Here is a 14,135-nt window from a genome sequence, read left to right as displayed (position 1 = left end):
TGTAAATTTGAGGGCGCCTGGGTGGCTCAGTGGGTTAGGCCTCTGCCTTCGGCTCAGGTCATGATCTCAGGGTTCTGGGATCGAGTCCCGCATCGGGCTCTCAGCTCAGCAGGGAGCCTGCTTCCTTCTCTCTCTCTCTGCCTGCCTCTCTGCCTATTTCTGATCTCTGTCAAGTAAATAAATAAAATCCTTAAAAAAAAAAGGCAAATTTGAGAGACAGTAATAGCTAATACTTATAGAGGGCTTATGTGCTGGGCACTGCTCTAAATATTTATGCTTAATCCTCACAACTATTTTATGAAGTAGGTATCCTTATTGTCTCCATTTTGTGTGAGGTAAAATAAAAAGCACAGGAAAATTAAGTGTACTTTTCTAAAGTCATGAAGTTAGTACATGATGAAGCTATGATGCAGACCAGGCAGTCTGGCCTCAGTCCATGTGATTAAATACTATGCTTCTCTGCAATGTAAGAAGTTTAGAAGTGGCATTTATTGGTAGATTTAAAAAGAATATTCCAGACAACTTTCTTAATTTTTGAGATAGGTGGGATATTAATTGTCCGATTTTAGTAACACTGTATATTTTTATTTCCTTTTCTGATTTTATTTGTCTCATCAGCTATTTTAGGTGAATATAGTCTATATAAAAATAATGGGTTTTTTTCTTAGATTTATTTATTTATTTGACAGACACAGCAAGAGAGGGAACACAAGCAGGGGGCATGGGAGAGGGAGAAGCAGGCCTCCCGCTGAACAGGGAGCCTGATGTGGGGCTTGATCCCAGGATCCTGGGATCATGACCTGAGCGGAAGGCAGACATCTAACAAATGAGCCACCCAGGAGCCCCTAAAAATAATTCTTGTAAAACTGAAATGTGCCCTTTTTAGCTAAAATGCATTTCATTGTACCATGTTTTTAAAACCATTTTTAACCGTTTCACTGAGGTATATTTTATATTTCATAAAATGTACTCATTGCAAGTCTACAATTTAATGATTTTTAGTAATTTAATTGAGTGATCCAGCCATTACTGTAAATCAGGATTAGAACATTTTTATCCCCCTGGCAACATCCCTCTTATTTACACAAAATTCTGTTCTCACCTCTAAACCCAGGTAACCACTTATCTATTTTATCTCCAAAAATTTGTCTTTTCTGAATATTTCATTACCATACAACACTAGTAAAATACTGTTGACTTTATTTCCTTATGCTGTACCTTTTATGCCCCCAATATTTTTAATGTAATATTTCTAGACAAGATGATATACCTGCCGACACTGCTGAGGTAATATAATGTAGTGGTGATTCAGCATTTTTAAATGAATTATTCATTAATTATGCCTTGGAGCAATAGCAGTTATGATTTTACTGTTTAAAACTACGACTGTATTAAGGGACTATTCTTTAACTACAATGAGGTAGACTGTTAAACTTGAATTCTTGTTCCTGCATTTTACAGTTTTTCCTTCTCTGCCTACTATTTTTGCTACAATCACTGTGCCTACTCTTTAATATTTTTCTGGTGCACAGGCCCTTACTGAATCCTCAGAATAATTCCCGTGAATAAAATTTGAAGAAAATGTGAAATTTGTGACATTAATTTGCCACTTTGAGATTAATTGGTGCCTTTCCTGTTCTTGTAGTTGTTTGCCAGGCCCTTGCATTAGAGACATGTTACTAGTTTTTTTATTTTCAGAATCTGTTTTTTATCCATTATCCTGATGGTGATCAGAATTTTTTGTGAGGTTTTTGGAATATAAAAGATGGCTGAAGTATTAGATTTGAATTAGAATCAAACAAACAAACAAACAAAAAATACAAATCTTGAGAAAAAAAAGAATCAAGCAGACATACATTTCAAAAGGCATAAGTAAGACATGAGTAATAATGCCTTGACTAATTGACATCTCTTACATGTGGTAAGCATTGGAACAACATTTTGGTAAAACATTTCTAATTTCAATCACGTAAACATAAATCACATTTTCCTTGAAATTTAAGTTATAGTGTGTTCTACAATATTTAATGAAAGGCTTTGCGTGTTTAGGAAGAAGGTGAAAAACACTTTTTGAATCTCATTTTCTGTGTAAATTTTATTGATGTTAAAGGTGCTTCACAGAGTGATGATGGCTCCAGACCTAAGGATGAAACAAGGTAAGAGTTCACTTTTTGCTTTACTATAGAATATGAGAAGAGATAAGGGAGAATGAATATTAATTGTAGTCAGAATTTTAGTTTGACTAAAACAAAAGTTTAGACTGCTACAAGAATAAACGAGGGTCAAAAAATTCAGGACTCAGGTGCCTGGCTGGCTCAGTGGCTGGAGCGTGCATCTCTTGATCTCAGGGTTGTGAATTTGAGCCCCACCTTTGGTGTAGAGATTAGTTTAGGAAAAAAATCTTTAAAAAAAAAATTCAGGGCTCAGGTTAAGAAAGGAAATATTTATGAATGTTTCAGGACTCTTAGCTCATCTGACTGCAGTTCTCCAGATTAGGACAAGGATACCTGAATTGCTAGTACTTCTTTCAGCTTATAGAAAGTGAATATAAATATATATTGTCACTTTTCCAACAGCAGGGAGTTCCGAATCCTAGGGCCATCATTGGACTGTTAAATTTTTTTTTTCTAGGAAAGCTGGGATATAAGCTTTGGGTATATAAGGAAGTCATCATGATATGAGCTATCTTTTGGGCCTTTGTTAGAAGGAGCAGAGATTTTTACCAGCTGTTCACTATTACCCTAGAGTCAGCACTTTTTTTTTTTTTTTTTTTAAGATTTTATTTATTTGAGAGAGAGCATCGGGGGGCCGGTAGGGAAAGAGGGGCACAGGAAGAGGGACAAGCAGACTCGCTGCTGAGTACGGAGCCCAAGGAGCTCAATCCCAGGACCGCAAGAGCATGACCTGAGCCCAAGACAGGGACTTAACTGACTGAGCCGCCCAGGCACCCCAGCACTATTTTTTTAAGTTTGTTTGTTTATTAATACATAATGTATTATTTGTTTCAGTTTATGTATTTTTTTTAGTAATCTTTGTACCCAACGTGGGCCTCGGACTCATGATTCCCAGTTCAAGAGTCAAATGCTCTTCTGACTGAGCCAGCCAGGTGCCAATAGATTCAGCAGCTTCATATGCCTATCTGCCTTGAGGTCTAGGGTCTGAAAAATGTTGAATGCCTTGGGTTGTGTTAACTGACTTAAACTTTTATTTTAAAATTTTTTTCAAAGATTTACTTCTTTGAGAGAGAGAGAGAATCTTAAGCACACTCCCTGCTGAGCACAGAGCCTGATGCAGGGCTCCATTCTAGGACCCTGAGATTATGACCTGAGCCAAAATCAAGAGTTGGCCCAGCCACTTAATGGACTGAGCCAACCAGGTGCACCCTGACTTAAATTTTAAGTGTTTAGTGGTTGTCCTAGAAGCTGGTAATGGGAGATAAACTTAGAAAAGGAAATGCTCCTAGTCTTAAAGCAGTAAGTAATGTATCTTAAAGAGTTAGAAAATCCCATTGGATTCTTTGTTTTTCCCAAACTGAGTAAGCAGTAGATAGAAAGATGGTGAGCTACGGAAGTCATGGTCAGAGGAGAAGAATAGAAAAGCAGTATCACAGAACATAAGGGAAAATATCTGGAGAGGTGGGTGTTACAGTGTCAAGTGCTGTAAGAGAGGAGAGGTGGAGCAAGTAGAACAAAATGTTGGTGGTTATTGAAGCTGGGTTGATAGGGAGTTTGTTGTACCAGTCTGTCTACTTTCGTGATGTAGGGAAAATTTCATAATAAAAGTTTAAAAAAGACAACTCAGCAAGATCTTTGGGGAAGTGAAAGTATATGAAGCTGTTGTCTTTCATCTAATAGAGATCTACCTTTAGCGTCGCTTCTCTGACAGACTCATCTCTCATACTAATCTCACAAGAGGTGAAAAATTAAGAACTAATAACATCTTGTTCAGGGATTAATAACTGCTTTTTTTTTTTTTTTTTTGAGAGAGAGAGAGAAAGGTGGGAGGAACTGAGGGGGAGAGAGAGAGAGAGAATTTTAAGTGGCTTCTGTGCCCATTGTGGAGCCCAACGATGCAGGACTCAGTCTCACAACTCTGAGATCATGACCTGAGCTGTCGGATGCTTAACCAGCTGAGCCACCCAGACACCGTGGATAATAACTGCTTTTATTGCTCAGTGTGATTAAAAAGCAATAGAAAATGTTTTTAAAATTATATAAATATCTCTGTAGACTGGAAGACAACATAGGCCTCTTGTGCCTCTTTTTAGTTAGATGTTTAATAGAAGTTTTTAGAATTCCTGAAAATTTCTGCAAAATAATGTTTTAATATTTCAGTTTACATTCATGAGTTGGGAACTTTTGCATAATAAATCCATATTTTTCCATTAGTGAGAATGTGATAGAATTTTGTATGCTTTCTTGAAAGTTTAAGTCGTTTTCTTTTTTTGCAAATGTCAAGTTTTGTGTTTTTTTATTTTTTAAGTAATCTCTGCACCTAGTGTGGGGCTCAAATTTATAACCCTGAGATCAAGAGTTGTATGCTCTACTAACTGAACCAGCCAAGTGCCCCCTACAAATCTCATTCTTAAAATACCTTATTTAAACTACTCTAGACAACTATAAGTTTCTTGCAAAGGCATTCCTGGAGTCCTAGCTTCATGCCATTTATTTAATCAATGCTCTACATCTTCCCAAGTGAATCATTGTCATAAATAATCTGAGGAATAGTGTCTTCTAAATTTCTGATCTTTCGAAAGCCTGTCTTTGTGTTAAGCGTGAATTCCTTTGCATTAGCTTTTACTCCAGAGAGCATACCTCTGAGATGATGGGTTTGAAAAGCATTTTGTGAACTGTCAAAGTTTTTATTTTTTTTTAAAGATTTTATTTATTTGATAGAGACACAGTGAGAGAGGGAACACGGCAGGGGAAGTGGGAAGGGGGAAGCAGGCTTCCCACTGAGCAGGGAGCCCAGTGAGGGCTTGATCCCAGGACCCTGGGATCATGACCTGAGCTGAAGGCAGACGCTTAACAACTGAGCCACCCAGGCACCCCTTTCAAATGTTTTTAAATGGTACTCTGCAGTAATCATGGCCCTGACTGGCTTTTCCCCTTTATTTTTGTTTGCAGACTTCCTAACTATAAGATTAAGAAGCAGGGCAATATGTATATTCAGTGGACAAGGGCTTTGTGTCCATCTCCTCCAGTCCGTTGCCCTGGTTATCATTTAGGAAGATGAATGAACAACTTTAGATTAGTTTACTTTTTTGTCCTAATTCAGGCCCTATGTATACTGTGACTGTGGTCTTGTTAGTCTTCTATTCTCTGTAGCATGTCTGGATGTTTTGTGTTTCTCAGTGTTGTTTTTTGTCATTTTTATGAAGTTCAAGGTGATCGCTGCCTTGTACTCAAGATTTTGTTATTAGAAGTACCTTTCTGACTGTTACGACCTTATTGTATTAGCATCTTGGTTCTCCCGGGTACTTTATCCTGTCCATGAACATCCAAGCTTATGTGTAAGTTAGATATATATGTGTGATGAGATAAGGAGAGGTTTGTGGCAAGATTGTGGAGCAAAGGAACAAAGCCATAGTAAAGCACATACTTTGTAGCTAATTCCTTTTAAAAGATAGTTGGTAGTTGTAAGTTCATACTGACAATTCTGTATGGTGAATAGGTTTCCATGTTGGTTTTCAAAATCCATTTCAGGTTTTAGTTTCATACCCATTTATTAAAGGAACTGAATGGCTGTGTTTCTAAAACTTCGGAGTGCATAAGAATCACCTGGGAGACTTGTTCAACTACAGATTGTGTCTTAATTTCTAGTTCCCAATTTGCTGTGTCTAGTTTTGGGCCCAAGATTTGTGTTTCTCAGGTTTCTAGGTGATGGTGATAATGTTAGACCAGGCCATATACTTTGAGAACCACTATGGTTAGTCATACAGCTATTTCTTAGATTACAGCTAACTAGTATGGGAAATTTTTTCCCGTTATGTAATGAAGTCTATTTCTTGAAAATCCCGCCTTTCAGAATTGTCATTCTACCTTAATCTCATACTCTTTTACTTCAGAACTAGTTTGAATCTTGTTTCTTTTGTTGAACTTTTAAAATTCTTGTTTATTATTAGAAAATAATGCTTGATGGTTTTTAAAAAATGTTAATCAGTATGTAAAATGTTTAAAACCTTCATAGAAGAAATGGCATTTGACCCAAGACCATAGAGCATAATTATAATTTGGCTTTGCATGCTTTGGGGAATTGGAGAGGGGAAGGACTTCTAGGTGGAAGGAAGAAAAACAGTTATGGAGATGGGGAACAATACAGGGTCTTCAGTTAGAGCATAAATACCTAAAAATAGAGTAATTGAAAGAGAAAAATGGGAGGTGGTGAATTTGAGAGTGGAATCAACCCGTTAATGTTTATTGCCTCTTATATGTCAGGCAGTGTGTTGATCATGTTTCCCCTCATTTCAGTGAAGCTTGAACATTTTTATGAAGTAGGTAGGTGTATATTATTTTTATGGGTGATGAGAAAACTGAGGCTTAGAAAGGGAAAGGAACTTGCTTGAGTTAATAAGGCTCAAGGTAGCATAGTTGAACCTGGGATTACCTGACCTTCAGAGCCTGAACTCGTAATTGTCATGCTTTACTGTGACCCAAAGTGGGACTTCTTTTTTTTTAATCACATAAGTGCTTGACCCTCAATAAATGTCAGTTTTTTTGTTTGTTTGTTTGTTTTTTAATTTATTTGACAGACAGAGATCACAAGTAGGCAGAGAGAGGGAGAGAGAGAGAGAGAGGAGGAAGCAGACTCCCCACTGACCAGAGAGCCTGATGCAGGGCTCGATCCCAGGACCCTGGGATCATGACCCGAGCTGAAGGCAGAGGCCCTAACCCACTGAGCCACCCAGGCACCCCCAGTTATTTTTAATGTTACATAGGTTGGGGCCAGATGGAGGTTTTGGTTTGTAAATACAGACATACTTCCTTTTATTGTGCTTTGCAAATATTTTGTTTTTCACAAATTGAAGGTTTATGGCACCCCCACATTGAACAAATATGTCAGCACCATTATTTTTAACAGCATTCACTTACTTGTGTCTCTGTCACATTTTGGTAATTCTTGCGCTATTTCAAACTTTTTCATTGTTATATTTGTAGTGGTGATCAGTGATCTTTGATGTTACTGTTGGAATTGTTTTGGAGTACGACAAACTATGCCCATGTAAGATGGTGAACTTAACTGATAAATGTGTGTGTTCTGACTGCCCCACCGATAGGCTGTTCCCTGTCTCTCTCCCTCTTCTTGGGCCTCCTTATTCCCTGAGTTGCAACTGTTAGGCCAGTTAATAACCCTACAGTGGCTTCTAAGTAATCAAGTGAAAAAGAAGAATTGCTTGTCTCTCACTTTAAATCAAAATCTAGAAATAATTAAGCTTAGTGAGGAAGGCATTTTGAAAGTCAGGATAGGCCAAGAGCTAGGCAGGGCTCTTGCACCAAATAGTTAACCAAGTTGTGAGTGCACAGGAGAATTTCCTGAAGGAAATTGAAAGTGCTATTTCAGTGAACACACAAATGATACGAAAGCAAAGCAGCCTTATTGTTGATATGATGACCATTTTAGTAGTCTGGATAGAAGATCAAACCAGCTACAACTATCCCTTAAGCTAAAGCTTAATCCAGATCAAGGCCCTAACTCTCTTCAGTTCTATGAAGGCTGAGAGAGGTGAGGAAGCTGCAGAAGAAAAGTTTGAAGTGAGTGGTGTTTGGTTCATGAGGTTTAAGGAAAGGAGCCATATCCATTATAGAAGTACAAGGTGAAGCAGCAAGTGCTGATGTAGAAGCCAAAGCAAGTTATCCAGAAAATCTGGCTAATTCATGATGGTGGCTACACTAAACAACAGATTTTCAACATAGATGAAATAGCCTTATACTGGAAGAAGATGCCATCTAAGACTTTCATAGCTGGAGAGAAGTTAGTTCCTGGCTTAGAAGGGCAGGCTGACTCTCTTGTTAGGGGCTAATACAGTTCGTGACTGAAGTTGAACCCAGTGTTCATTGGCCATTTCAAATATCCTAGGGCCCTTAAGAATTTAAATTTACTCTGCCTGTGCTGTATAAACAGAACAAAAAAACCTGGATGACAGTGCATCTGTTTACAAGGTTTATTGAATATTTAAAGCCCACTGTTGAAGCCTACTGCTCAGTAAAAAGATGCCTTTCAAATGTTACTGCTCATTGGCAGTGCACCTGGTCATCCAAGAGCCCTAATGGAGATGTACAACAAGATTAATGTTTTCATGCCTGCTAACACAGCATGCATTCTGCAGCCCATGGATCTAGGAGTAGTTTTGACTTCTCAGGTTTTATTATTTAAGAAATACATTTTTAAAAAGATTTTATTTATTTATTTGAGAGAGAGCACAAGCAGGAGGGAATGGCAGGCAGAGGGAGAAGCAGGCTCCCGATGTGGGATTCGATCCAGGATCCTGGGATCATGACCTGAGTTGAAGGCAGACACTTAACTGAGTCACCCAGGCGTCCCATACATACATATTTATTTATATATATTTTAAAGATTTATTTATTTCAGAGGGAGGGAAGGAGAGCTCACAGATGAGCAGGAGGGGTGGGGCTGGGAGAGAATCTCAAGCCGACTCTGTGCTGAGCGTGGAGCCCAGTTGGGGGTCTCTGTCCCATGAATGTGAGATCACAGCCTGAACTGAAACCAAGAGTCAGATGTTTAACCTACTGTGCAACCCAGGCACCCCAGAAAATGTATTTCTTAATGTATTTCTTAATGACTGCTATAGATAGTGATTTCTCTGATGGATCGGACAAGATAAATTGATAACCTTCTGGAAAGGATTAAACTTTCAAATGCCACTAAGAACATTGGTGATTCATGGGAGGTCACAATGTAAACATTAATAGGAGTTTGAAAAAAGATTGATTCCAATCCTCATGGATGACTTGGAGGGTTTAAGACTTCAGTGGAGGAAGCAATTGCAAATGTGGTAGAAATAGCAAGAGAGCTAGAATTAGAATCAGAGCCTAAAGATGTGACTAAATTGCTGCAATCTCATGATAAAACTTAAATAGACGAGAAGTTTTTCTTATGGATGAGTTAAAGAAAGGGGGTTTCTTGAGATCAAATCTACTCCCGGTAAAGATGCTATGCAGATTGTTGAAATGACAACAAAGGATATAGAATATTACACAAACTTAGTTATAAAACAGCAGGATGGTTTTAGAGGATTGATTCCATTTTGAAAGTTCTACTTTGGTAAACACAGTATCAAACAGCATTGCTACAGAGAAATCATTTGTGAAGGGAAGATTCACTTGTTCTAGCAAACTTAATTGTTGTAAGAAATTGCCACAACCACATAGGGGAAAAGAGGAAAAAATGAAACAAGATAAAACAAGAGAGGGAGACAAACCGGAAGAGACTCAATCTCAGGAAGCCGACTAAGGGTTGCTGGAATAGAGGGCAGTGGGAAGGATGGGGTGGCTGGGTGATGGACAGTGGGGAGGGTATGTGTTGTGGGGAGTGCTGTGTATTTTGTAAGACTTATGGATCACAGGCCTGTACCTCTGAAACAAATAATACATTATATGTTAATAATTTTTAAAAAAAGAAAAAGAAAAATCTCACAGCCACCCCAACCTTCAGCAACCACCACGCTTATCAGTCAGCAGCTATCAGCATCAAGGCAAGACCCTCCACCAGCAGAAAGATTAAGACCTGAATCACTTTCAGGGTGGATGGTGGTTAACATTTTTTAGCAACAAAGTATTTTTACATTAAGAGTAGTACATTGTTCTTTTTAGACATAATACTGTTGCACACTTAATAGGCTGTAGCATAGTGTAAACATATATGCACTGAGAAATTTTAAAAAACTGACTTTAATACTTGCCTTATTATAGTGGTCTGGAACCAGTTGAGGTATGCTGGTAGAGGCTCATGGAATCTTTCTGTGGAGAGAAAGTCTCTAAAAATATTTAAATAAGGCATTGGTATGATCAGAACTCCATTGGAAAAATCATTTTATTTGATAATCATGTATAGTTGATTATATGGTGGTGAATGAGGGTGGGAAGAGCTAGGCAGGAAGTTGTTACAGTAATCCAGTAAGAGAGAAGGAGGGTTAGAACTGGGACACTGGTGGTGGAAGAGTAGAGAGAGAATGTGGAAGTGAAATCAGTGAGACTTTAGCATCAGGAGGCACAGGAGAGAAGAAAAGTCAAGTTTCCCAGGAAGATAGCTGTATCACTCATGGAACTGGAACATGGGAGAAATGGTAGTTTTAGAATTGGAGAGTTATTCTAGATCTCCTGCATTTAGTTGATAATTTGGTACCAGAGGGTAAGAATGAGACAAGGATGAGCATTTCTGATTTGGGAATCATTTCCGAGATGATATTTGAAATCATGAAATTTGAGACTCTAGGGGAAAATTCATGGAAGAGGAAAGAACAAGAACAATGGGAACTATATTTAGTGAATGGAAGGAAGAAAACAAACTGAAGAAGAGATGGTTAGAAGTGGGAGTAAAATACTAGAAAAGCACTGTCACAGAAGTTAAGAGAAATGTTTTTATTTATTTATTTTTAAAGATTTTATTTATTTGAGAGACAATGCAAGAGAGCACAAACAAGGGGAGCAGCAGAGGGAGAGGGAAAAGCAAGCCTCTCACTGAGCAGAGCTCAGGGCTTGATCCCAGGATCCTGAGATCATGACCTGAGCTGAAGGCAGACGCTTAACCGACTGAGCCAGCTTGGTGCCCCAATTTATCATTTTTCATACTGTTAAATAACTGTCATTTGCCTTTAAGTCATTATTTTATTTTAAGATTTTATTTATTTATTTGACAGAGAGAGATCACAAGTAGGCAGAGAGGCAGGCAGAGAGAGGGAGAAGCAGGCTCCGTGCTGAGCGAGACCCCAATGTGGGGCTAGACCTCAGGACCCTAAGATCATGACCCAAGATGAAAGCAGAGGCTTGGGGCGCCTGGGTGGCTCAGTGGGTTAAGCCGCTGCCTTCGGCTCAGGTCATGATCTCGGGGTCCTGGGATCGAGTCCCGCATCGGGCTCTCTGCTCAGCGGGGAGCCTGCTTCCCTCTCTCTCTCTCTGCCTGCCTCTCTGCCTACTTGTGATCTCTCTCTGTCAAATAAATAAATAAAATCTTAAAAAAAAAAAAAAAAAGAAAGCAGAGGCTTAACCCAGAGTTTTTGATTTCTGTATATTTAAATTTTTCAGAGGTACACTGTTCACATTTTCTTCTAAAGGTTTCATAGTTTCATTTTTTTGAAATCAGTTTTTAAATCAACCAGGAATCTCCTCTGCTCTTGGAACAAGCTGAACCTCTAACCCGACTTCTCTTTTTCCACACAGCCAGTTTTCCTTGGCTTAGTTAGTCCAGGACCTCATTCTTTTCTACAGTATTTGTCAGCATTAAATACCCCATATTTTAAAAACATTTCTCTTGGGGTACCTGGGTGACTCCCTGCTCAGCAGAGTCTGCTTCTCTCTCTCCCTCTGCTCCTAACCCCTGGCTCGCTCTCTCTCTTGCACTCTACATTCTCTCTCTTGTTCTACACTCTCTCTCTCAAATAAATAAAATCTTTAAAAAAAATCGTCAGATTGTAAAAAGATCTTACAAATAATAAGGAAAACTATTCTCTTATAACAGAAAGATTTACAGAAGATGTATACAGTTCATGGAAGAAGAAACTCAAATGGCTTATAAATGAAATATTGCTGAACATTAACGTTTTTATTTACCAGATTAGCAAAGACTTAAAAATATTTACATACTCAATGGTGAAATGGCCATTTTCATAACTAACTGATAGGAAAATTACCTTTGAAAATATTTTTTTTTAAAGATTTTATTTATTTGACAGACAGAGATCACAAGCAGACAGAGAGGCAGGCAGAGAGAGGAGAAAGCAGGCTCCCCTTGGAGCAGAGAGCCCGATGTGGGGCTCGATCCCAGGACCCTGGGATCATGACCTGAGCTGCAGGCAGAGGCTTTAACCCACTGAGCCACCCAGGCGCCCCTTGAAAATATTTTTAAAAAAAATTTAGCAGTCAGTATTTCAGTCTTCAAAATATTTGCATACTTTAACCCAGGTATTCTATTCTGACAGTCTGTCTGTGGGAAATAGAACCACCCTCCCCCCCACTACCACCACCAAAAGAAAAGAAAAAAATGTTGGAATGATGACATGTCTATATATTATTCTATAGTCATTAGATATTATAAATGTTTTTGAATAATTTGGGGGAAGTGCCCCATATATAATAAATAACAAAACAAACACAAATTTGCTCAAGGTAGGAAACATTTAATGATCACATACACAGCCAATGAAATAGGACTGGCAAGAAATGGGCATCCATGTCTTAATGGGAATGATCTCCAGAATGTAGGATGGAAAGTGATTTTATAATTAGAAGCTATTTTTCACTTTGAAAGAGTGAAAATCTTTGGAAAATTAAAATTACTAAATACATTAATTACATAAATACAAGAAATTATAATGAAGGAAAAGAGAATGAAAGAACAAACAGCTTTGGCGTGGCACCTGACTGGCTCAGTTGGTAGAGCATTTGACTCTTGATCTCGAGGTCATGAGTTCGAGTCCCACATTGGGTATAGAGAGTCAATCAATCAATCAATCTTTAAAAAAAAAAAAAAAAGAACAGCTCTGAAGAGCAGTAGGATTGAGGAAATGTTTTAGGTTGAGGAGTTTGATTATTTTGTGAAGTGAGAGGAGAGAGCTGGAAGAAGGAAGATGATGGAAGATATAAGGAGTTAAGTGATGATGGAAAGTCCTAGAGGATATGGGCTGAAATCAAGGACACAAATTAACCTTGAAGAAGTGAAGAGATTTCTTTTTCCCCCCAAAAAGGGAAGCCAAGAAATGAATGTGATTAATGGCACAGAGAATTTTTTTATGATTGATTTCTTATTATTTTTTAACAGAAGTTTATTCTTAAATGTACAACAGAATCTAAGATAAGACTTACTCTAGCTATAGTTGACAATAGATGCTACAACAGACAGGGAATCCAGATGTTTAAACAGGAGTGGAATTAAGGAACATCATTGTCTCAGACACAAGAGACAGCTTACTTTTCATCAAATTTCTTAATTCCATCTATGGCCAGAGGGCCCTTCCCTGCAGCCTTTGCTTTTAACTCCTTGAGTTTTTTCTGCCCCTCCTGTGTTTCTGCTTAAGTGCCTTATCTTCCTTGTACATTTCCTTGGCCTGTTTCTTGGGCTACTTCAGAAGCTTCTGCCATCCTTGTGGCCGGACATTGTACCTGCTGCCCCTTCAGAACAGAGACGTTTAAACAGTTGAAGGATAGTGGATAATCATCATGTTTGAGAAGAGGCAACATCGGAGTCATCTACAGATTGGGAAAATGGTCAAGAGTAGATTAGATAGGTAGGAAATGATTGATACCCAACCAGTATGGGTAGTCCCGTTGAAGTTGTTAAATAAGGTCAACTGTAGCTTTTGTTGCCTCAGTCCCTAAAATGAGCAAGCTTTAAGAAACTGATGTCTGGGGGCGCCTGGGTGGCTCAGTGGGTTAAAGCCACTGCCTTCGGCTCAGGTCATGATCCCAGCGTCCTGGGATCGAGCCCCGCATTGGGCTCTCTGCTCAGCGGGGAGCCTGCTTCCTCCCTTCTCTCTCTGCCTGCCTCTCTGCCTACTTGTGATCTGTCAAATAAATAAATAAAATCTTAAAAAAAAAAAAAAAAAGAAAGAAACTGATGTCTGCCAGGATAAGAAGATGGAGACTCAAGAAACACAATTTTAATTTCTTTTTGTTTTTTTGTGTAGGTCTCTTTAATTTTACAGCACCTAGTAAAAGTCCTTTGCCTTACCAGATTACTATCAATTTTTTTTATTGCTGTTAATTTTAACATCAGTACACCAATCCCAATGAATCCATGGTGTTCAGTTGTCATAGACCTCCATAATTTCTAATTGTTTAGCTCCCAGGAGATTTGAGGTGTGATTTCTTCCTTTTTAACAGGGAAAAAAATGTTCACTTTGGTAGCACTTAACTACGGGGGGCAGGGAGAAAAGACTATCTTGTTAGACATTGGAAATGAAA

At 38.5% G+C, this 14,135-nt stretch overlaps 1 protein-coding gene across 3 annotated transcripts in view; it reads left to right on the top strand.

The window, feature by feature from the left end:
- Nucleotides 1-14,135, top strand: part of ITCH (itchy E3 ubiquitin protein ligase) — a 130,578-nt gene that overhangs the window by 65,870 nt on the left and 50,573 nt on the right. For all 3 annotated transcript variants that reach the window (XM_080812829.1, XM_080812830.1, XM_080812831.1), the window contains one exon: nucleotides 2,111-2,156. In XM_080812829.1, the coding sequence (XP_080668955.1) occupies nucleotides 2,111-2,156 (46 nt within the window). The remainder of the gene's footprint in view (nucleotides 1-2,110; nucleotides 2,157-14,135) is intronic.

The sequence above is a fragment of the Martes martes genome (assembly GCF_963455335.1).
Source record: "Martes martes genome assembly, chromosome: 9".
NCBI lineage: Eukaryota > Metazoa > Chordata > Mammalia > Carnivora > Mustelidae > Martes > Martes martes.
This window is presented reverse-complemented; position numbering and strand designations above follow the sequence as displayed.